Source organism: Lynx canadensis, chromosome C2 (assembly GCF_007474595.2).
Source record: "Lynx canadensis isolate LIC74 chromosome C2, mLynCan4.pri.v2, whole genome shotgun sequence".
NCBI classification, from domain to species: Eukaryota; Metazoa; Chordata; class Mammalia; order Carnivora; family Felidae; genus Lynx; species Lynx canadensis.
In genome coordinates this window covers 111,415,535-111,440,635 of record NC_044311.2, presented here as the reverse complement: position 1 = coordinate 111,440,635, position 25,101 = coordinate 111,415,535, and the positions used below count along the sequence as shown (strand labels likewise).

General features: G+C 38.5%; 2 protein-coding genes across 3 annotated transcripts in view; one reads left to right on the top strand and one right to left on the bottom strand.

Annotated features, from left to right (window-relative positions):
- CMSS1 (cms1 ribosomal small subunit homolog) overlaps positions 1-25,101 on the top strand; it is a 390,723-nt gene that overhangs the window by 14,116 nt on the left and 351,506 nt on the right. Inside the window, exon 1 of one of the 2 annotated variants that reach the window (XM_030328389.1) lies at positions 12,944-13,048. The exons of the other annotated variant lie outside the window; for it this stretch is intronic. The gene's annotated coding sequence lies outside the window, so the exon portion shown is untranslated. Of the gene's footprint in view, positions 1-12,943; positions 13,049-25,101 lie in introns of those variants that run through there. 2 annotated transcript variants of the gene reach the window in all.
- FILIP1L (filamin A interacting protein 1 like) overlaps positions 13,985-25,101 on the bottom strand; it is a 95,391-nt gene continuing 84,274 nt past the window's right edge. Inside the window, 9 exon segments of the mRNA XM_030328390.1 lie at positions 13,985-14,828; positions 14,831-15,148; positions 15,151-15,435; positions 15,438-15,722; positions 15,725-15,929; positions 15,932-16,106; positions 16,108-16,157; positions 16,159-16,721; positions 16,724-17,133. Of these exon segments, the coding sequence (XP_030184250.1) occupies positions 14,341-14,828; positions 14,831-15,148; positions 15,151-15,435; positions 15,438-15,722; positions 15,725-15,929; positions 15,932-16,106; positions 16,108-16,157; positions 16,159-16,721; positions 16,724-17,133 (2,779 nt within the window). The 3' untranslated portion in view covers positions 13,985-14,340.

Genomic DNA, 25,101 nt, shown 5'->3' with positions numbered 1-25,101 from the left:
AATAGGGGGAGGGGCAAAGAGGGAGAGAGAGAATCCCAAGCAGGCTTTGCATTGTGAGCTCAGAGCCCCATGCAGGGCTGCATCTGATGAACTGTGAGATCATGACCTGAGCCAAAATCAAGAGTTGGATGCTTAACCAACTGAGCCACCCAGGTGCCCCCGGACATCCACATTTTTAGTACACTCTCAGTGATTCATCTGATGCAGGTGGTCAGCCTGCCACACTTTGAAAGACACTGCCATAGTTGAACCTCCTTTAGAAGTAAGCTTTAAGTTTTGGGGTGCCTTGCTGGCTTGCTCAGTGGAGCATGTGACTCTTGATCTCAGGGTTGTAATTTTGAGCCCCTCATTGGGTATCGATAGAGATTACTTAAAAATAAAAAAAGAAGTTTTTTTTTTTCCACTGGAACCCTGTCTTGCCTGTGTGTGGGAAGTCCAACACTGTGAAGGGCCAGGGCTTCATGGCCCCAGCATTTTCTAGGTGTTCATCAAAACCACCTGTAGGGGTTTTTTAAAACACTGCAGATGTCTGCATCCCATTTTAGAACCTCCTGACTCTGATTGTCTAGGAGTAGGGTATGGGCATGTGAATTTTTAATGAGCACCACAGATTACTTAGAACTTAAATGTACCTGATAAACCAATTGGTATGGAACACAATATGGTACAGCTTCTTTTAAGCTATACTGGTATGCTTTGGTGAAGACAATGTGGCTTGGGATGATGGTCATTGTAGGCTTAGTTGCTGGAAAGTTACTGGGTTCCCATTGTTTCTAGGCCATGAATAGTGCAAGTTAATTTTGTTTTCTTAATAACTTAAATAACTCTCATTTTCACTACATAGTTTTTACCTCTAGATGGCAGCAAAGGATAGTTATTAGAACAGTCCTAGATGTAATAACCAAATCTTTAAAAAATGATGCTGTGGGTTTTTTTCCCTCCATATGAATTTTATTCTTGGATGTATTTCAGTAAATGAGGTATGGAACTTCAAAATGTGTCATCTCTTGGATAATTTTTATAGAACATTATGTCAAATAGTTCCAAGAAAGTTTTATCCAAATTTGGAGTGCATATTGCAAGAGGAATCCATGCATATGTCTGTTTTAAGACCACACAGTGAACATTCTACTCAGAGTTGTAGGCTCCTGGGTTTCATCAGAAAGCAGATGTCTTGGAGGAGATTAAGCAAGTTGGAAAACTCATTCACAGAAGAAAAGATGTTTTAATGTTTTAACTCAGTTCAACATGGAGATTGGGATTTGGAATGGATTACAGGTCTGAAGGATGCCAAATTCAGTAAGGCAGCGGCATTGGTTTTATCTAGGGAGCAGTAGAAAGAAAAGGAGTATATGTGTGGAATGTATTCACTAAATTCTTAAAATGTTGGCTTATTTGGTCCATGATTTCTTAAAAGAAACCAAGTGGTCTACAAGACACCCTAGTTACAGTAAGTCATCAAATGGCAGTGAGACTTTGTGACCAAAGGAAGTACAGAAAGGTGAAAATATTTTCTTTTATTTGAAGTCATAATTCAATAGCCCAATTTCTACCTGATCCTTGTGCTTTTTCATATTATCATAGAGGGCAAGCATCTGAAAGTATACCAGGTCAGAATCAGCATTTATGGGGGAGCTATTAGATCCTTGTTAGGCAGCTGGAGTCAGGATGTTTCCCTTTCTCTAAATGAAATTCTTTTGTAAGTGCTTTGAACTTTTTGGTGTTGCATTGGCAACATATTGTCTAAGAAAGCAGTGTTGTCTCAGGAGTGTTCCTGACTACAAGGACTACAGACCCCTCATTACACCTTTAGCTGTGGAGGTTGAAAGGATGAAGATTCCCAGAGACTTCTGTCATTTGTGGTTTTTGGGGTGACGCAGTGAGGGGCAGATTCAGGGCTACCTGACTCCCTCGGGGACCCAGCTGTGTTATCAGAATGACAATATTTAGTATTTTGGTTTTATCTCTTTTTAATGGGAAGGACACAAGTATTTATGATATATGTGGTGATGAAAGGGAGGAAATGACAAACTAGAAAAAACATCTTTGAAATATTATTGCCTTTGTGTGTGTGTGTGTGTGTGTGTGTGTGTGTGTGTGTGTGTGTTTTGTATTGTTTGGTAAATCACTACTAATTTGTATAAAGAAAAAAAGTGGAAATAATAGATAATGAATATGGCAGATAGCCCAGAGTTCATATGCTGCTTTGGCTTTTTTTTTTTTTTTTCTTGACTTTCTCCGAACTTCCTCATTATGCCAATAAAACTTTATCACTAAACATTTACAGTTTTATATGGTAAGAGGTCTTTCAAAAGGAAATTCTGCAGTTGGATTAGCTCATTCCTGTTAACCTCCTGCAGAGAAACATTTGGTTTAAATAGAGTTGCAGCACTATGATTTATGTTAAAGAGTTGTCCAATTTCTGAGGAAGTTAGAGGAAATTGATGCCTTATTTTATAAATGTAACATGGTTTGTGGTTGTACCTAGTCCATTCCCAATCTCTCTGTGGTAATTACACCATGGGCAGTGAGGGAGTCTGAGAATAAACATTGAAATATAGTTTTCAAAAATTCCTTCCTAACCCAGTTGCTTCCATTTGGTGCCAGACACATAGCATCTCATGTAGAAATAGTATGCTAAAATAAAATACACTAACCTTGAACTTTTGTCTTCTTTGTTTGTCCCCTTTGTTGTTGTTGTTGTTGTTGTTGTTGTTTTAAGATTTTATTTTTAAGTAACCTCTATACCCAACATGGGGCTTGAACTTAGAGCCCCAAGATCAAGAGTTGCAACACTCCACCAACTGATCCAGCCAGGCACATGTCCCCTTTCTTGTTATTCATTGTCAGATTTTTTACCTCAGATATTTTTTTCTTTTTTGGTACTCTTCCCACTCTTTCCTCCCCATATCTTCATTTGCAACCATTTAAGGGTTTTTTTGATCGTTCACAGGCTGACAGTTTACAACAGCCTTGGGTTAGTGGCTAGAGCAGAGGCTCTGGTGCCAGATAGACTTGGGATTGCATTCTGTTTCGGCATCAACTAGCTGTGTGTCCTCAGGCAAGACTTCAGACTTGCAGACTTCAGGTTCCTCATCTGTAATCCTTATCTGGAGATTGGAGTACCTACTTCTTGGTACCTACATTCTTGGGGGTGGGGGGGGAGTAGGAGAGACCCATAGCACATCAAAGTTCCAGATAAGTGTTGCTGTTATGAAGTTTGTCTTTTTCCTTATATCTCTAAGATGCCTATTTCTTGATAATAATCATAACTTATTTTCTTTGGTTATTTTAACTTTCTTATTTTCTGCTTTACCCCTTGTTTTCCCCCTCTCTATTAATTATTGGAGACATGTTACCAGCATAGGAGTTGAGGCAGCTGACAAGCAATGATGTTTACCTGGGCCATGTTTTCTAACCATCTGACCCACAATTGTCCCTTCACACAATCTGCCCCTTCACACATTCTTTTCCTTCTTTATCCTACTTGGTCTGATTGTTATGAGTCTTTCTTTTTTAGAGTTTACCTGAAAAGATACTATTTTCTACTCTTTTCTTCTTTTCTTATCTCTTAATTGAAAAAATGAAGCAGTTATAGCACCTATAAAGTCCTTTGGCCCTGACATTCTGTGAGTCTATGAAAAGAACAAATGCAAGCCAGCTGTGCCCACCAGGTATGTTGTTAGCCACATGAGCCTTTGTTGAATACCTACCACCAGCAGTATTTACATTCTGGGTAATGTAGTACAGTGGCTTTAAACTTTATAAGCCCAAGAATGAAGCAGGCAGGTTGTTTAAATGCAGATTTCCAGCATTGGTTTCCAGAGGTCTAGGCACATGGAAATCTGTGGAGTCCTGAGTGATTCTTATAAGGGCGATCAGTGACTGCATTTGAGAAACTTGATATAAGAGTTTTAAAAATAAATGATCGCAGATTCTTCCTCTCAAGAGATTATGGTTGGAGGGATAACAAATAAGCATAAAAAGAGGCAAAACGAAGTGCTATAATAGAGGTACAAACAGAAGCATTTTGGAAACTTGGAGGAAGACTGTGAAGAATAGGAAGGTTTTCCAGAGGTATTGGCCTTGAGATAGGAGTAAGATTTCAATAGGACGAACAAAGAGACAAGAGTATTCTATCCTTAGGAATAGCGTGAACAAGGTGTGAGTAAGAAAGCTCAGTTGTATGTGGGAGGATGGTCAGTACTGTGTTCTGGTGAGGAGGATACAGGGTTCGTCCAGTTTCAAAGGAGATGAGGCAAGAGATGGAGGACTAATCTAGAAGGTTTGGATTTGTGATATACTCAGTGATATAAGTGCGAAGTAAGTGCTCTTTTGGGTGGGTGGGGGGTGGAGAGGACTGGAGAATTGCCATGATCAGGACAGTAGTGTAGAAAGATCACTAGCAACATGAGCAAAGGTTGGATTAGAGAGTGAGGGTTAAATGTAATAGATTAACTATTTTACAGTACCATCTGTACTGAGGTCTGGATGTGGGGAGTAGTAGCACAAATAAAAGAGGGAGGGAGGAGTAGCACAAATAACAGAGAAAGAAATACCAGGGCAGAGTGGCTGACTAAATCTGGGGCATGAACAGAAAAGTGGAGAATGGCTCCCAGATATTGAACCCTGGCAACAAGGAAGGTGGTGGACCATCACCAGAAGTGAGACAAAAAGGAACCCAAAAGCAGCAGTGCACTGGGGTGTGGGCACATGCCAAGTATGAAGTATAACTGGACCTTCCATGTGGAACTGTTTGGTAGGCATTGAAAACTTGGAGATCTGGCTTTGAGAATCATCATAGAGAAATAGTTGATACCATTCAAGTGACTGAGAGCACAAGGGGAAAATATAGTTCCTCTTCATCTTCCACTCTCTTCTTCTATGATAGATACTTCTAGATTCCTTTCCCATAGTTTGAGAGGTGAGTTTGTTGGGCCCTATTCTTTGCCCACATGCACCTCTCCATCCCCCACACCCACCCTGCCACAAGTCCACCAGTCTTACTGATAAGAGTGTAACTAGTTCTGGAAAGGAGCCCCAAGGAGATATTTCTTCCCAGTACTTGAACAATGCTTAGTGATTGAATCATTATCCAAGCACTGATTGGCTAGCAGGAGGAAAGGAAATCCTGCCCCTCTCCTCCAGTGACCACACTGGCCCCTCTACCATTGTGTCTGGGCTGAGCAGACAGATTACATAAACTTGTACTCTGTGGGGGGGGGGGGGTCTTGCCACTCCTTGGCACAGGGGCATTCGGTAATTACAGGATGACCCCCCCAGAGCACATTTCCTTCCACATTGGCAGTCTGAGAAAACCTGGAATAGGGCCATAGTTGATAAGTTGGCCTAAAAAAAATAGTAATAATTGTCCATTGTTCTCCCTAGTCCTCTCATACTCTTCATAGAAGCTAAAGTCAGTGGCTCTGGCATTTGTATCTTCCAAAATTTGTGTTATAAATAGGTATTATCTTATAATCAGAAAAAAGTTTTATATAAAAAAAAACTGTGCTGCTTACGCCTGTCACTGTGAGAGATGCCATCCTTCTTCACTGAGATCCCTACCCATTTACCCCTCCTTGTTGCCCTGAAGTTGTTTAAATTTTTCTAATGTTTTATGGGACCTTTGGGGATTGTTGAAATTTTTAGTTAACCCCTCTCTCTATAAACTGTAATTTTCTACAGCCTCAAAACTAATATCCATGAATTCAGTCAAGAACACCATTAAAAGGCAAAGAATGGAAAAGGAATAGCTCTTTTCTTTTCTTTTTTTTTTTTTTTTTTAAGAGAAGAAGGAGAAAAGCAGCCAACTTACTAATAGTGAATGATAGCAATTTACTCTTGAGGAATTGCTGTGAATTGTTTGAAGAGTGGCTGCAATGAAGCAAGTTTTTTTATGCATTTAATTGTTTCTGAGAGATATATTGGAGACCAACTTGAAGACTTTCCTCTGAAGTGTCAGTTTTATTTGTGATGCTTAATTCTGAATTGGAAGCAGAATTTAGAGACTGACAAAGCTGAACGCTAACACTTTCCCCCTGAGCTGGGAAAATACACAACGCTTTTTTTTCTTTCTTTCTTTCTTTTCTTTTTCTTTAAGGTGATTTTGGGACCATCATTCTTTCCTAATAAGTTATGGTATTGCTTGAGAAATGGAAACTCTAAATTAGGGTATATCATCCAGGAAGATTTTCTAGTCTTCTGCAAAGGCTGAAGTGCCACTACCCATGGGCTAAGTTGGTGGTTTTTGTCTTATGGTGGCTACACCTTGATCCTTTGATTGCCTTTTCTGGAGGTGTCAGGTCACTATCAGGACTGTCAAGGCAGCTGCTGTGTATAAGTTTTGATGTGCATGGTCATGATGTTCTTTTTGTGGATCATTTTTACTCACTTCTGATGCCTTTCCTCCAACCACCTCTGAGGCCCATCAGGTACCTCCTCCAAGCTCATTCTGCATGCCCTGCATTTGTGCCTTTGCTTATAGAACCCTGCTTTAGGATAGAGTGGACTTTAACCACCACCCCAGTGCTCCCTGAGAACAGTCTCCTGATGATGAGGAATTGTGCTTCTCCTTGGTCTTGCTTTCTCCCATGTCCTATCCACAGCACCATCCTGTCAGTCTTCGCCATGCCTCCCCATTTATGTGAGGCTCAGCCTCTCACATTCATAAACCTTTGTTCCCCAAACAATAACCTCAGGGAGATGGGAGGAGTTGGAAGCGGAGCCAGATCACTCTGGACCGTGGTGATCATGGAAGTTTCAGAAAAGGTAAGGCTTGAGCCAGATCTTTCAGTGTGGATCACGTGATGAGAGAAGAGAAAATTATCCATGTGGAACAGCTGGGAGGGGGTAGGAGAAAGCCCTGTGTGTCTTTAGGGGAATTCTGAGTGTTCTGGATAAGTGGCAGACTTGTGAGACAGAGTGCAAGAATGTAATGTTAGACATCCCGTCTATGCTCTTAAGTAATGGAGAGGATCAAAGGCAATTATTATGCTTCCCACTTGCACTGAGGTAGCTTCTCAGTATGTTGCCATGGAAGAGAATGGGACAACAGAATTAAATTTGTGTATATCTTTCTCATGTCACATACTAATAGAACAACCTGAAGCAATTTCCTTGCATCTCAGAATTAAACATTTTTATCTTTAAAATTGTGGTGATATATAGGGTTGTTGTGAAATGAAATGATAGTGTATAAAGGATTAGTTATTTCCATTATCTCACTACCCAGAAGTCTTCACTGAAGACACAGAGTGCTCCCTGCCATTGTATTCAAGGCTCTTCACAGTCTGACAGGACCAGGCCCTTCAAGCCTACCCCTACCCCAACCATCTGAGCTGAAGCCACACTACCCTGCTCATTGTTCCTTGAACTCTGGTTTTCTCCTCTCTTGCTTGGCCTCACATTTCTGCTTTTGTCTCATTCTTGTCTCATTGGTGTCACTTGACAGTACCCTGGAACACCTTTTGTCCTCTGTTTATCTTAGTCTTCCTCATCTCCCAGCCCCTGCTCAAATCTCATCTATGTCTGAAACCTAACCCCTGAACCTTGTCCCCGGAGTAACCTGCTCCTCTTCCAAATTCCTATAGTATTTACTCTCTGTAGAATTCCTTCTCTGTGTTGTGCTCTTAATTACCTTTTAAGGTAGTCCTCAACTCCCACCCTAGATTCTAAATCTTACACTTCCATAACTGCCTCACATAGCACTGGGTAAATTAGGTGCTTCATAAATATATTTGTTGGTTCATTCTTATAGGTGATTTGTTGAAGAATGAAGAAAGCTTGTATTCTAATAGACATTTGTGCCTCTGGTGGTTATAAGCTACTACAGAAGGAGTTGAAATTTCTGAAAGAGGACTCTTTGGAAAGGTCTAAACAGTAAAGGGTTATCTCTTAAGTTCTTAGGAATCCTCCTGAAACCATTTTTTTCCCACTAAGGCAAATGTGGTTGGTTGTCTAGACTTTTATTTCCCCTGAAGGCGTGTGAGAAATGGAAGCTTATCTGAAAACATTAGTTTATATCTGTATTGAAACAAAGGTACAGGGTATTAACACAAATACAAATATTCAAATACACATATGCCTTGAGCCAATCTGTCCAGGTTAGTGGAAACAATCCTTATGCAACTAAACTCTTCAGTGCAGATTTTTAAAGTTGCTTTGAGGCTTATATTTAGTCAGATTCAAGATTTTCATCTCTACATACCAGACACAAGAGTTTTCAAATGAGCTGTCAGATTTTTCCCCACAGCAAGTCATGTAAAAGAGGAACTGGCTTATAGAGGTAGTCCCTCTCTCTCATGCAGTGGTTCTCAAATGGAGGTGATTTTACACTGCAGAGAACAGTTAGGCCATGTCAGGAGCCATTTTTGTTTGTCACAGTTGGGAGATGCTACTTGGCATCTAGTGGAAGCCAGGAATGCTCTTAGACGTCCTACAGTGCACAGGACATCCTTCCACAACAAAGAATCACCAGACCCATACGGTTAATAGTCCTGAGGTTGCAAAACTTTGCTCTAATGAGAAAAGAGCTGATATGTTGAGGATTAAAAGGCTAATTCATAGAATCTTAAAGAAGAAACAAATCTTTAAAGACCATCTAGTAGTTAGGACACCTATAAGTGGGAAAATGAGGAAGGAGAAGTATAATGGCTGAAAGGAAACTCATGTAGATAATTGGTTTGTTTATTTATGCTCAAACTTATTTCTCAAAGGAATTTTAAGTGATTAAAAGAGGGTGTTGAGACTTGGAAAGAATTCAGAAATCATTGGAAGTTAGAACTAGATATGATCATAGAGATCACCAAGTCCAGTTGTCTTTATTTCACAAAAACTAAATGACTTTTTAGAGCTGCATTGCTGACTGGGAAAGGCATGAACTAACCTGATCTTCTGTTTGCCAGCCTCAAATGCTCCCTCCCAACCAGTTACTCCCCTTATCTAAATCTTTCCTTGACCAGTTTCAAGTCTCATTTGCTCTGTGAAGCCTTGTCTACTGTAGTCCTGCTTAATCTCTAGTTTATTGTGTGAATTTAGTTGCCACTTGATTAAATGTTGTCTCATACTCTTGTTTCTTGTCTCCTTCCTTGCTCAGAATAATAAGCTCTTCAGGGACAGTGAATCTTTTGTCTCCATATCTGCCCCAATGTTGGATAGAAGGTAGCAGTCAAGTGTGTCATGATCAGTGTATTAACCAGTTGTATCCATGTGGTGCTTTGAAGAGAAATATCCTGCATGTCACTGAGACATATGAGTGGTTTGTCAGTGAACCCATTCCACCTTTCCAGAGTCCTAAGGGATGGCACAGAGTGAGACAGCCTTTGTAGGTCTAGGGCCTGTATACATTGTTAGTTATGCAAAGATGACAAGGCTTTCAAAAGCAAAACAAAACTCAGAGGCAAAAAAAAAAAAAAAAAAAAAATCCTAGGTAATGTTACAGAAATATCAGATAGACCATTGGCTATAAGGGGAGAAAGGAACTTACTAAAATAAAAGTAAAAAAGCTTTCAAAAACTTCCTCAATTAATCAGACAAATTTTATTTCTCTGATAATAATTTCATTAAAAAATAAGTGAAATTTTATGGGCGCCTGGGTGGCGCAGTCGGTTGAGCGTCCGACTTCAGCCAGGTCACGATCTTGCGGTCCGTGAGTTCGAGCCCCGCGTCGGGCTCTGGGCTGATGGCTCAGAGCCTGGAGCCTGTTTCCGATGCTGTGTCTCCCTCTCTCTCTGCCCCTCCCCCGTTCATGCTCTGTCTCTCTCTGTCCCAAAAATAAATAAACGTTGAAAAAAAAAAAATTTAAAAAAAAAAAAAATAAGTGAAATTTTAAATGAAGCCACAAGTAAAGAAAAGAAGATTATCCTAGGATAGCTGATTGCTATGCCAAAGGTTAGCCCAGAGTACAGTTTTATAGCACCATTTTAAGTATAAAAACTGGTATCCTGATAGAATGTTGACATATTTAAATGTGCTGCCATATGAACGGTGTTAATTCATTATCAATGATAAGTACTTAGAAATGTTGGCCAGTTAACTTGCTAGACTCCCCAAGGATTCCTTACCCCTAGTGTGTTGCCCTTGGGGGATATATTTCACTGCACAGTGGAAGTTCCATCAGTTGGAAAGGAAAGGATTTGGAGTGTAATCTAAATGAAAATGAATTTAAGGCGGTTTAGGGTTGGGGACTTTATTGAACCACTTATCTTTCTTGCTCTTTCTTGGCATTTGCCTCACTGTGCTCTAAGGTGAATGGAGTCCTTTGTTTTGGTTCATCCAAACAGCTCTCTTTATGTGTGTTCTGGACAATTCCCAAGAAATGCCGTAGGGTTATTGAGGGCCTGGGATCTCAGGGAGAAACAGCTTGTAGGGTCAGACAGCCTGCTACTGCTCAACTGAAGATTCAGGCATCTATGCTTTGCTACAGTTATAAACCTGAGAACCTTCCCACCTTATAAAATGGTAGTTTTTATTAAGCTTTTTTCTGAATAAAAAGAAAACCTGAGGAATGAGCTGTTTGTCATGCTAGCCACCAGAGGGCGGAACAGTCACACTTCCTTGGACGGGTAATTATTTTGACTGAACAGGACTATAGTAAGAAACACATTTGCTAATGTCTGTCAATATAGGAATTTCTAAAAATAATGCATTACTACTTTTAGGGTGCATACTAATCAGCAGAGTAATTTGTTAAAAGTGTAGCTTCCTGGGCCATACCCTCACAGATTCCATTTGAATCTGGGTGGGACATTGGGAGTCTCAAACATGTATCTTGTATTTTACTTTGAGAAACACAGATCTTAATGTTTTGGGCAATGCATTTTTGCCTGATTATGTTTTCTCTTAGTTTACAAAGCAAAATGATTTTGGCGAAAAAACAATAATAGAACCATGTATAGGTAACTAGAATGTTGTTAAGATCTTTTCCTTGCCTTTGTCAAACAAGTTTCAAAAGAAAACTCACATTATAGAGATTCAGAATCAAAGAAGCTACCCAAAACCATGCTTTTGTCTGGAGTTCTACCTCAGTCAATAAAGATCATCAAATCCTAGGCTTCAAGCCTAAATAATTTTTAATGAAATACCCCCTTTATGACCATCTTACAATGCAACATAATTTTAATCCTTTGAGTGTCATGAAGACCTATGCCTGATGTCTTGGCAATGTGAGATGTAATTGCAGAGACCTCCTGAGTAGATTTATGTAATCCTTTCATCATCTTGAACATATATAGAGAGATCTTCCTTTATATGTAAAGATCCAATTACAGTGATGCACATTGTCCTAGTACGGGTGATGATTTATTTTTGCCAGTGCCCCCAGAGAATGGAGGCATCCTAAAGGAAAGTTTTGCCACTGTTCTTAAAAGGACAGAAGAATATGGTGAAGTCTTTAAATCTATGATGGGATGCTGCAGCTTAAAAAGTTAAAGAATTGGAGGTACTGAGTAAAATGAAAATTGGTTCTGAAGCTGGGACTTTAGATGAAATGAAATGAAAGGAAATTATGATTTTATCAGATGTTTATAAAAACTATCTTCTGTGAGATTCCCATGGACCTATTCTAAGAATACAAACCTTCACTCTCACATATTTCATATGAAGATTTTCCAATGTCACTTCCTTTCTCCTACTTTTCAAGGTTCTTCTGTGAGTATATATGAGTTAAAAGGAAAGTTCTGTAACCTTTCAAACACACACATGGATAGAAAAATTTAATTTTGAAATTAAGGACAAAAGATCTAGGACGTATGAATGGGAAGATGCTTTTTTTAAATGTGAGATTTTATGGAAAAAGGAAGATGTTTTCTATCAGAAATGATGCTGTCCTTACCATAAATTTTAATTAGTAACACTTTTAATAATCTATATGTTATGAGTATGACAGTATTTCTAAATTTGATGCTGATATGAATTATTATACTAAAATAATCCTCCCAGTAGAGGAACCTCTAAGAGAAGTTCGGTTCCTTGAGGTCCAGTAAACTTCTGGTAATGTTACATTTCAGATGCCTATTAATAGTTAATATGTAGAGCATGTGATGAAATGAGAATTTGTTCATTATAATCATGAAACACAGATCCTGTGGTGTTAACATTATTGTAGAGAATTGTTCTGGCTCACATAAGAAATTGAATCCTTACCAAATGGATGAACTATTGAATAGCCCAGAGTTTTCAAACTCTGTTAGTTATAGGTGTGCCAGAAATGGATCTTCCCCCTCAGCACTTGGGGCAGCCAACAGGAACCTATCGGTTGCTCATTTCTACCTCTCCATTGTATCCAGTGCTGCGGAAGCATATTTTCTTTTTGTGCCATTATCTGACAAAGGTTGGGAAGTACTGCAAAAGACTTTGTTCTTTAATTCTTCCTAGTTTTTGTCACCCTCCAAAATGTTACGTGTACCTCTCTTGATTATTATCTAGAAAAACATCTTATGCAGCAGGATTATCAATGTCTACTTTGAAAGATGTAAAATTAAGTATGCCATTCCTTCTAAGTTCTAGCCCAAGGTGACTTAAAAATAAAAGTAGTTTTGAAAACCATTTAGACCATCATGTATTTTGTATACAGTTGGGTCACTGCCGATTCCCAAGATAAATGTGTTTAAACAGAAGCTTTCTCATCATCACCAGCCTCAGCTTTCATCCAAATTTATTTAATGATGATGCAAGCCCACAGCATTGGTGTTGCAGTTCATCACCATGGAAGTGTTTCTGTCAACAAATCCTCGCTTTGCTATCATGAAATTGATTTTGCAGGGAACGGATGATAATCATGGAAGATTTCTTTACTTCTAAAGAACTTCACAGTTTGCCTGGGTGTCTAAATGGATGTGTTTAAAATCAGTAACTGGCATAAAATTGACCAAAGTAAATTAGACCGTTAAGAGGTTGGAAAAGGGAAAATGGTAACGAGCTACCTTGTCTGAAACCTTTTTTTTTTTTTGGAATGTGATATGGAGACCAGATTTATAATTTTAAAACATTCCTCTGAAAACTGTTGTTCTCTACTATGGAAATACAGAACATGCTCAAAGAGTCCTATAAGGTAGGTATCAGAATTCTTAGGATGCTTTGGCTGAGTTTTTCTCACTTACCTTGTGAATGGCATAACAATAATCATAGAGGAAACTTTCCTTAACTAACATAATGTATGATTTTTTAAAAAATATGCCTTTTCTATAACTTGTGTTTGTAGCTATCTTGGCTTTTATTTGCTTGTTTAGAGGTTGGGGAGAAATGCAATTACATTGTAAGCTTCTGAGTATAGCTGACTTACAAACAAGGTAGGAAAGCACATATCTTAAATAATCCAAACTATTTTAGGAATAGAAAGATGGGAAAAGATGGGATGGGAAAGAAGGACAAGAATGACACTTTTGCTTTGAAGCAGTGTTCAAGAGTATATATCATAGTGGCTGATTTCAGATGTGGATGCAATATCTATCTATCTATCTATATATAGATAGATAGATAGATAGATCTATGTTTTATGGGGGTTTTCATATGTAGAAGAAATACAGTCAACTCTTGATTGTCAAGGTAACTTGTATTTTCAAATGTGCTTTTTCTGGTTTCTGTCACATTTCAAAGCTTTTTACTTTCACTATCAGCTCATATGTGCTTAGAAAAGCAAATTAATATTATATAATTCACTTACTGTCAGTAAACATTTATCAAGTTCTTAATATGTGCTAAGAACTTTACTGGTCATCATGGATATTGAGATACATCTCAAGAAGGGAAGTTAAGTTTGCTCCTGAGAGATCTTATAGTTCACTTTTCAAAGAAAGAGACATAAACTTTATTATTGAACCACTTCCTCTTCCTCTAATACATGTGATCAGAAGTTGACTGTAAATGGGAAGTAGGTGCTGTTTGTTTTTAAGGAAGAATGAATACACCTTTTGAACAGAAAATAAAATACTACACATTGCAAAAATATAACACAAAATGACCAAAAAAAAAAAAAAATTCAGCAAGCAATGGTAAAAATAACAAATTATTTACTGCTTTAAAATGTTAAAGTATTTCATCAAGACAAGTTGCAGTCAAATTAATGTGAGTTATGGAAAATGAAATACATAAAGATGTATTTATACAAGTGCAGAGTAAATATTTTCCATACAGGTATGTAAATGAAAAGATATACAGTAAGTGCACACTTGATAGGACTATGCAGGCAACACTTAGTTAGTTTCAGATACTCTTGGATAGTTCATGCACAAACCTTCCCAAAGTACAAGTTCAGTCAGTCTTTTGGGGGATGTGGAGGGATAATTAAAAAGGACGGAGTTCCTTGCAATAATATCACTATGGACTGGATGAGGGTGAGAGTCGTCAGTTATATATATTACTTACTGTAATTTGTGATTGTCGAGGAAGAGTTGTGGCTGTTGGTGTGATAGTAATACTGCTGGTGACTTTATTGGTTGTTTTGTTTAGTGCCCCATTAGTTAGCCTTGAGTTTCGGTTATCCTGTGGTGGTGTTGAAGGGCTGGCAGGTCTCACGGGGCTGGCCACAGCTTGCATGTAAGGACTTCCTAAGTGAATGTGGATTTTATTATCCTCAGTAGTTATCACACTTGAACTGTTGCTGTTTGAACGTTGAAACTGCCATGATGACTGCCGGTCAGGAGAGACTCTGAAAATCGCATGCTTGGCACTGATTTCTATCGGCTCTGGGGAACGTCCCTGCTCAGGAGAGCCTGCTGAACCAGTCACGGCCAAAACCTGAATAGGTGACATTGTCCTTTCTGGAGTTATAGAACCACAAGACTCTGGGGTCTGCGCTCTGGCAAAGGTTGCCATGGTAATTGGGGACATGCTTGCTCTAAGTTCATGAGGCCTTCAGCAGAAGTTTTGGATTTCACCGGTGTTATGGAGGCATTTTGGAGGATGGTTATCCTTTGCTTTGGGGTGCCACAGTTTGGAATCACTGCAGTGCTTGTGTAAGAGTGAGGACTCTCTGTGGTTGGACTTGTGATTTCAAGAGTGGCTGTGTTTTGGACATGGTCTGGAGTAACCTTTATATGAAGTGGCTGCCCAGGTGTGTGGCTTAGGACTAGATCTCCAGGTTGCATGAAGTTGCCATTGGGTTTAGTTTGTATTTTTCCATTCTGAGGATGGCCCTCCTTAGATTTCATCAAGGAATCCATAGTTTCCTGTTAACAGGACAGGGGGTAGATGAATTGCATTTGAAGGACAGCACTGATTCCTCATCATTAGGGTCCTCATCCTGGCCCTCACTCTCCTCATATAACTGACCATTGATGACTGCTCGTTCCAGAGGAATGAGACTCTTGTAATCGGGTGGCTCATTGTCTACTACTTCTGTCTGAACTTCTTTAGAAAATACTTGAGGGTCAGAGATGATTCTTCCATTGAGGCTAGGCCGGAGGCTCTTACTGAAATGCCGATACCTCTCTAACTCTTAGTGAGGTTTTCAATCTCTCTTCCTAAATCTCTGTTCCTGTTTTCTTGTTGATGGAGTTTCTTTTGCAGAACTGAATGATCTCCCTGGAGATGACATATCAGGTCCTCAGTTGCCATGTATTCATGAATTTTCTCTTTCAATGCATCTACTTCTCTTGAGAGGTGTCCCGACTTAGCTTCTTCTTCTTGAAGCCTTTTGAAAAGCCATTGTTCATGGCTGGACTGTGTCTTTTCTGCTAACTTGTACTTGTCAAGTTCCATTTTAACTCGTTCCAGCTCTTCAGATAAAATTGAGCTTTATCTCGTTCAGTAGCATACCTACGTTCTAGAGTCTCGTACTCATCTTCTGTTTTCATAAGGTCATCCTCAATGGCTTTCATATCCTTTAACTTCAGTCTCAGTCTTTCCACTTCTTGAGAGAGCTCTTTAATCTTATTGTTTTCTTGGTGTAATGCTGTGGTGGACTTACTAGAATCTTGATTTAATTTGTTTTTTTTAGGAAATCTTTCTCAATTGCTTCCAATGATTGAAGCCTATTTTTCAACATATTAACTTTGGACAGGAGATCATTTCCTTTCTCTTCTTCTGCTTTCAGTTTGTTTTTTAGATCATCTCTCTCCTTGGTGACACTGTACATTTTTTCTTCCACGTCAGTTTTGGACTTTAGTGCCTTTTGTTTCCTCAATTAACTTCTCGGTAACCGTCGTCACTTTATTTTGCTGCCATTTGAAGCTGAGAAGAAGCAGCTTGCAACTTATCTTCAGTTTGCTTTAATTTTTCACTCATTGTTTTTCTTTCATCTACCAGCATCACAGTTAACGTTTTCAATTTAGTTAAGTCCTCTTTTAGGGTAAATTCTGTCTTTTCCAGCCGACTTTCAATGACTTCTAGCTCTTTGATCCTTACTTTTAAACTCTCCAGTTCTTGTGACAACTGCTTTGTGGTCATCCTTTCTTTTTCTAAATTGCATTTCAGGGAATAACATTCTTGTTTGCTCTTGTTGAAGGCATCTTCTAATCTTTCCAAAGCCATAATCCTTTTATTGAGTTTTTCAACCTCAAGTTTAAAGTCTTTACTCTGTGATGTTTCCTTTTCGAGCCTCTTATTGAGATCTCTGCACTGCTCCTCCATTTTTATGAGTTCTTCATCCTTCCCTTCCATTTCTAGCACACGTTTTCTGAGCTCCTCTACCTCAGCCATGATACCACAGTTTCCATATTCTCCCTTGTTAATTTTTTCTTTTATATCTTGTAGCTCCTCTTCTGCTTTTCGTAAAGACCTGTTGTCTCCTCTAATTCATCGATTTGCCGGCTGAGTGCTGCCAATTTTTGTCGAAGCTGGCGATTTTGGCTGTCCTCATTGGTGAGCTTTGCCATAATTGTTTCTTGGTTCTGGTGAAACCTTGTGGTTTGTGTTTGCAGTTCTTTCTCTAGTCTGGTCGCCTTCTGCTCTTCTTCCTGAACTCTGGTTTCAGTGAGGACTAGTTTAGCATGTGTTTCCTTCACACTTGTGGTTAGGTCTTGGATTTTCTGTCTTTGAAGGGCAAGCTGTGCCGTCAGCCTTTGTTGTTCGTCCACCACCATCAAAGCAAAAGACTTCAGTTTGGTCAGCTCCACTTTCAGGGCGGTGACCTTCTTTTCCTTTTCCTGCTCCTTCTTCTCCTGGGACTCAGTTTCTTGGTCAATTAGCTTCTTTAATCTGCAAAATACAAGAGTGCGTTCTGTTGTGTGATTGGTACTTCAGCAACTTCCCAGCTGTGACTAAACATTTATGTAATTTAGAAAGATTTATCAGCTATACAGAATATGGAAAGGAATTCCTGTACTTGACTGGCAAGGAGAATCTTGATAAACAGCTCTGTTTTGCTTTTACAAGGTGGTTTGCCCCCACCCCCTTGCTGATTGGTAACAGTTGTAGCTCACCAGGAGCCTTAGTGGAAGAGTAAAGGCAAAAATAGTTGGTTTAAATTGCTAGTGTATGGAGCACCTGGGTGGCTCAGTCACTTAAGCATCAGACTTCGGCTCACGTCATGATCTCACGGTTCATGAGCCTGCATGGGGCTCTGTGCTGACAGTGCAGAGACTGCTTGGGAACTCCTCCTCTCTCTCTCTCTCTCTCTCTCTCTCTCTCACTCAAATAAACATACATACATACATAGCTAGCTAGCTTGTGGAACAGACTAGTAGACCGTCTAGCCTGAAAGCTGTAAAAATAGATACAAGTTTGAGGTTCAAGTTGACCTGGCTTCAATATTGGCCCTCCTCTACCAGCTAATTAACCTGAGCTGTTATTTAGCATCCTTGAGCATCAGTTTCCCTGTCTGGAAAATGGAGGCAATAATTGTATTATCTCAGCAGCCATTTGTGAAAATTAATGAGATAATTGATCTAAGAGTCTCATAGTGCTGGTGCATAATAATAAGCATTTGCTAGGGTTATTGATGTTCTTTTTATTAATGTGGTTATTGTTATATTGATAAAATTATTTGCTTGAACCATTATAATATGTATACATTATATTTGGTGTTCAGTTTCTTGATAAAGAGAGATAAAATTGAGATAAAATTTTATTCACATTGCCTAGAAGTTATGTGCTTCACTGATGGACCTCTCTGCCAATTAAACTTGGTTTACACTAGCATGACATTTTGCCAGGAATCACCCACTTCATATATATCTTTATCCCCATAGTGACTGTAGTTGAATGAGGGGAATTGAGAGGCATCTGAAGGGGTTTAGAATTTTTGTAACATGGGAAGAACATACAGTTTGATAGGAAAGAGTCTATCAATTAGAGTCAGATGGTAGAAATGACGGAGGAAAAACTCTACGATCAGGAACATAATAACTCCCTCTTAAATGATGACTATTATAATGTTACTTTTTTCTTTTACTTTTAAATTTGTTGGCATAACAGGATGTCATTTTACATGCAATATAAATTATCTCTTCCACACACCTTTCTCCTCAGCAGTGAGGTCACAGTTTTAAATCTGTGGCACTCTTAATTACATTGGGAATGGGCTGATTATAGAGGATGTCATTACAGCTTTGCAGTATTGTTATACAGAAGCTAATACAGAATGGAATCCCTGAAGTATTGAATTAAAGGACTTGTCGTGGATGAAAAGTTGTAAATATTTGTTTTCTGATCAAGCATAAAGAGTTCATAATTACTATTTCTTTTCTGTTAAGAATGAGTTAATTATCCAATGCAGGTCTTTAATCCTTGCCATAAAACTTCTTTTTTAAAGCTGTTTAAGGGTTTGAAAGGACATTTTAAAAGGAAATTAATTTGGAAGAGTCTTTGTGGAAAAGTCTTTCTTAAGATCCTAATCTACTCTTTAATTAAACTACACAAGAAGAACATGTTTAAGGTAATTGTATAATGTAAGGATTCCCAACTGTTTTGTGGGGAGGATCCACTTTTATTTTTTCTGTTTTGAGAACCTAACAGGAGGCTGGCTCGAGGGCTGTAGCCTGTGAAATTCTGAAGAAGCTGAGCTGGATGCTGGGGTGGAGTTGATGATGATTCATCCACAGTCTTGGCAAGGAGGCTTGCCCCTGGCTTCTCGCCCTTTCCCACTCTCTATTTGAGACACCTGGGAGCCTGAGAAACATGGCGTCTCCTTCCTGAATGGTCATGGTACTTCACAACCCGGTAGTAAAGTCCATGGGCAAACTGCTTTGGTGGTGAAACAGTTACAGAAACTTTGGCAAAGCACTTCTTTCCTCCCACCCTTAGCATTAGAATCATATTTAACAATGCTCTGAGCATAATTGCAGTGAAGTATTTTCCCCTCTTTACATCACAGTTCTTAGAGTTTTATTAAAGAATAGTTTCACAAAAAAAACTTTTCAGGATTTGTTTTAACTTATTAAATAATACCATGTGTGATATAATTTTCATGAGAAGGGCATGTATTTTCTTAGTATATAAAAGAGGGAAGATTATTTTGCAGTGCAGTGAAAAAAGCATTAAAACTGGTGATTAGTGAATCTTGGCAGAGCTGTAACTGGCAAAAAAAAAGATTTTGAAGAAATTTAAATTGTTTCCATTGTGTTCATTGTTTTTGACAGTAAGCATGATGCATCTTTTTTCATCATGGTTGCAAGGTCATGTATCTTTTTCATGCTTTCTGGAAATCAGTTGGCATCCCCTTATGTTCCCAAGCCTCACCTTACAAGGTAGGCACATAAAACTGATAATTTGAATACATTTGCTTTCAGTAATTCCTTACTACTTGTTTCCTAACAACCTGCTATTTCCCTGGGCCAATCCCATGAGCACATCATAAGACAGTCAACAGGCTGGTCAGGTAAGACCTGTCAGGGAGAGAAATAGGAGTTTATATGCAGAAGGAATTGTACCCCCAGCCATCAACTCAGGCAGGAGCATAGGGCCAGCAACCAGTGAGAATTGAGGATAGAAGAGAGGCCCTGATGGAACCTTCTCAGAGCCAGTTGGGTGCCAGTACTGCTATTGCACATTGTGTGTGTGTGTGTGTGTGTGTGAGAGAGAGAGAGAGAGAGAGGGAGAGAGAGAGTGTGTGAAAGAGAGAGAGAGATTGAGAGATTGAGAGAGGTTGATTATACTTCTGAATTGGAATTAGCACTTTTGGTAGAGTGAAAGGGCTTACCCTAAATCATTCACTATTTCTTGTCGTATATCCAGAAGTATTTGAAGGTTGAGATTGAGGTTAGTTTATGGACTTGAAGAAAGATGTTTCTGTGCAAAGTTAGCAAGTCCTTATAGGATTTGAAGCTGCAAGTCCAGCTGGTTGTACACAGTGCCCGAAATAGAAAGCTAATTTTTATACTGCTAATTACTAATGCAGGGGTGTGTGTGTGTGTGTGTGTGTGTGTGTGTGTGTGTGTGTATCTTTTTTCTTTCAAATATATATGAAAACTTTTAGCAAATATTTGCTATTGACTGTAGTTTAGTCATTTGAGGTCTACAATTACATATCCAAACTTTTGAAGCCAAATGTTTTCGAAGTTGTAGTTTTTTCAAATTTTAGAAAGGCACTAAAGAACATCTGTCATATAGAACAGTTCCCACCAAGCCTGTGGCACCACCTCCTAATACTTCTGTGGTGAACCATGCGATAACTGAGATAATAAATAGCCTTACATCTCTTCAGGCTTTGCTGCCAGAGGAGTTCAGATAAGAAATTCTGCCACAATTTAGGAAAAAAAAAAGTGTTCTTATATTTTTAAAATTGCAGACAAGGGATTGTGGATGTTTGAAAATGAACGTATAGACTGTTAGTGTCTTTGGGTTAAGCAAGGTGTGGAGTTGAGGGTCCTCAAGAAAGTTGAGCCTGCTTTCTTCTTCAGTTGGATTGGGTTTGAAATGAAATAGTACCTTAATTTTCTATTTCCATTATTTTTCTTTGCTTCATAATGGGTTTTAGGCATTGATGCTGACTGACGTTATATGCTGATACAGATTATCACTGACTCTGGGTTTGCTGGCAAAAGCAGATAAATGATTTTGAGAGCTTTTAACCAGGGTACTCACAGTGTTAAAAGCAGCACAGACTTTGTGATGCAGAATGCCCAGATCCAAAATTCACACCCTCAGAGCTGTGTAGTCAAATTATTGCTCCTTTTTCATGAATAGTTCCAATTAAGACACCTGTATGTAGGGATGTTTGTATAGTCTATGCTAGGGTTTCTCTAACCTCAGAACTATTGGCATTTTGAGCCAAATTATTCTTTGTTGTGGGGGGCTGTGCTGTGCATTGTAAGATGTTTAGCAGCATCTGTGGTCTTGACTCGCTAGATGCCAGTAGCAGCCCTTCCCAGTTGTGACAACAAAAAATATCTCTAGACATTATTTGCCCAATGTCTCCTGGCAGGGTGGGGGGTGCAGGGCACAAAATCACCCCTAGATGAGAACCAGTTATCAGTGAATGTGTGTCCTTATGGACATTTATATATGTCAGTCTGTCATTAGAGTTAGACTCGCCATCATTCCACCTTACTCAGCTTTAATTAAGCAGGTGCAACAGAAAGTTCCCACCTGAGATATATATATACCTGGTGATTATATCTTCCCTGCAAATGGCCTGTTCTTTACCAGTGCTTGTCATGGTTTAAGATGCATGTGAATCACCTAAGAATTTTGTTAAATTGCAGCTTCCCATTTAGTAGATGGGGATAGGCCTCAAATTTTGCATTGTATGAAGCTCCCAGGTGATGCCAGGATTGACTATGGGTAGGAAGGCTTTACTATTTACACGTTAGATGTTTTGCAGAAATGGTACTCTGATGAATATTAACTCAGCCAGTTGTTTGTTATTGATCATACCCCAATCTGTGAACATTGCCTGTATTCCTGACCTACAAGGCCATCCATTTTTTTCACAGAGAACACCAGGTAGGAGACCATGACTAAAATCGCTGAATATCATCCAAACTACTAAAAAATTACTCAATATACATATCATAGGTGGTGGTTCAGTAGCTCAGTTTTCACCTAAAGAAGGCAGTAAATAATTTCAGTTCCAATTTGTGATTCTCCTCACCCAGCCCAAAGACTTAAAAAACAGGAGACTATAGTAGCTACCATTCTTTATTTAGTGCCAATGAGGTTCTGCCAAGCACTGAAATAAGTCTATGCATCTGTTGGTTCTAATTCTCATGGTAAGCTTATAGGGTTTGGGATTATTATCTCTGTTTTACAGCAATGAAATTTAAGCTGAGATAGGTCAGGAAGGTGCAAAGCCCAGTATCACATTGCCTCTCCAACAAAGAACACAGACTTATTACCTCAACCTGCTCCACATACAGTGTCTTTCCCAAAAATTCTGTGTGTTGGAGAAACTATTAACCTAAGGAAAAATTCTCTTTGTCATTGTGCTTGTATTCTTTTTAGTTCATATCTCATAGAGCAGTGGTTTTTAAATGTTTACTCTTCTGTCTCCTAAAATAATTTTTATTATGTACAACTAGTTTGTTCATATAAAGAATAGTCATAGCACTTCCCTTAGCAAATATCATCTACCTTTTTTCAGCTTGTTTTGAGGTATAATTAACAAATAAAACTGTAAGATATATAAACTGTATGACCCTGATGATTTGGTATATATACATTGTGAAAGGACTCCCACCAAGTTAACATGTCCATCACCTCACATATTCACCTTTTGTGTGTGTGAGAATGCTGAAGTTCTACTTGCTTAGCAAATACACAGTATTATCAACTGTAGTCACCATGGTATATATTAGATCCACAGACCTTATTTCATCTTTATAACTAAAAATTTGTACCCTTTACTTCTTGCTGTTTCCTGCTCCCACCTCCCACTCCCAACCCCTAGCAGTCTCCACTCTACTTTCTGTTTATAAAATTCAACTTTTTTATTTTTTAAGACTCCACATATAAATGGTCTGGCTTATTTCATTTACTGTAATGCCCTCCAGGTTCATCTATGTTTTTGCAAACACCAGGATTTCCTTCTTTTTTAAGGCTGACTAATATTCCATCATATACATCACATCACATTTTCTTTATCCGTTCATCTGTTGTCAGACACTTAGGTTGTTTCCATACCTTGACTATTGTGAATAACGCTGCAGTGAACATGAGAGTTCAGATATCTCTTCAAGATAGTGATTTCATTACCTTTGGGCATATACCCAGAAATGGGATTGCTATATCATGTGGTAGTTTTTTAAAAATTTCTGAAGAACCTATATTATGTTGCATAGTGACTGTACCCGTTTACATTCCCACCAACAGTGTACAGGAGTTCCCTTTTCTTCACATGTTTGCTAGCATTTGTTATCGCTTGTCTTTTGATAGTAGACATCCTAACAGGTGTGAGATTTCATCGTGGTTTTCCTTTGCATTTCATTTTCCTGATGACTAGCAATATCAAGTACCTTTTTCATGTACCCGTTAGCCATATGTGTGTCTTCTTTGTTTTTGTTTGTTTGTTTGAAGATATTTTTAATGTTTATTTTTTATTTTTAAGAGAGAGAGAGACAGAGCACAAGCAGGGGAGGGACAGAGAGAGAGGGACATATGGAATCCAAAGCAGGCTTCAGGCTCTGAGCTGTGAGCACAGCGCCCAATGTGGGGCTTAAACCCACAAACTGTGGAGATCATGACCTGAGCCGAAGTCAGATGCTTAAGTGACTGAGCCCCCAGACGCCCCTATGTATGTCTTCTTCGGAAAAATGTCTATTCAGGTTCCTTGTCCATTTTTAATTATTTGTTTTTTTGTGTTTTTTTTTTTTGCTATTGAGTTTTAGGAGTTCCTTATATATTTTGGATATTAATCCCTTATTGAATGTATATATCATTTGCAAGTCTCTTCTCCCATTCCATAGATTACCTTTTCATTTTGTTGATAGTTTCCTTGCTATGTAGAAAAAAGGTTTTCAGTTTGATGGAGTTTCATTGTTTATTTTTGCTTTTGTTTCCCTTGCCTGTGGAGACTATCTAGAAAAATGTTTCATGGCTGATGTTAAAGAAATTACTGCCTATGTTTTCTTCTAGGAGTTTTATGGTTTCGTGGCTTACATTTAGGTCTTTAATCCATATTGTTTATTTTTGTGTATGGTATAAGAAAGCAGTCCAGTTTCATTCTTTTGCATGTAGCTATCCAGTTTTCCTAGCACCATTTATTGAAGAAACTGTCTTTCCCCCATTGTATATTGTTGCTTCTTTTGTCACAGATTAATTGACCATATAAGCCTGGGTTTATTTCTGGTCTATTCTGTTCCACTGATCTGCATGTCTATTTTTGTGTCTGTATCATACTGTTTTGATTACTACAGGTTTGTAGTATATCTTGGAATCTGGGATTGTGATACCTCCAGTTCTGTTGTTCTTTCTCAAGACTGCTTTGGCTTTTCAGGGCCTTTTGTGGTTCCATACAAATTTTAGTATTATTTGTTCTAGTTCTGTGAAAAATGTTGTTTGATAGGTATTGCATTAAATCTGTAGATTGCTTTGGGTAGTATGGACATTTTAACAATATTTGTTCTTCTAATCCATAAGCATGAAATATCTTTCTATTTTTTGTATCATCTTCTATCTCTTTCATTAATGTTATATAGTTTTGGAGTACAGGTCTTTCAGCTCCTTTGCTATTGACATAAAATCCAAAAAGACATTGTTAAGACAAATACTGAGGAGCTTAGCCCCTATATTTTCTTCTAGGAGTTTTGTAGTTTCAGGTCTTATGTTCAAATCTTTAATCCATTCCCAGTTGATTTTTGTGTGTAAAATAGTGATCCAGTTTATTCTTTTTCATGTGTATATTCAGTTTTCCCAGAACCATTTACTGAAGAGACTATCCTTTCCTACTGTATATTCTTGGCTCCTTTGTTGAAAATTAATTGGACATATTAGGATGTCCACCCCCACCCACCCCCCGCTGGGCTCTCTTTTTTGTTCCACTGGTCTATGTGTCTGTTTTTTATGCAAATACCATACTGTTTTGACTACTACAGCTTTGTAATATAGTGTGAAATCAAGGATCATGATTCCCCCCCGCTTTGTTCTTTCTCAAGATTGTTTTGGATAGTCAGGGGTTTTTGTGCTTACATATACATTTTAGGACTGCTTTTTGTATTTCTATGAAAAATGCCATTAGGATTTTGATAGGGATTACATTGAATTTATAGGTTGTTTTGAAAAGTAATATTA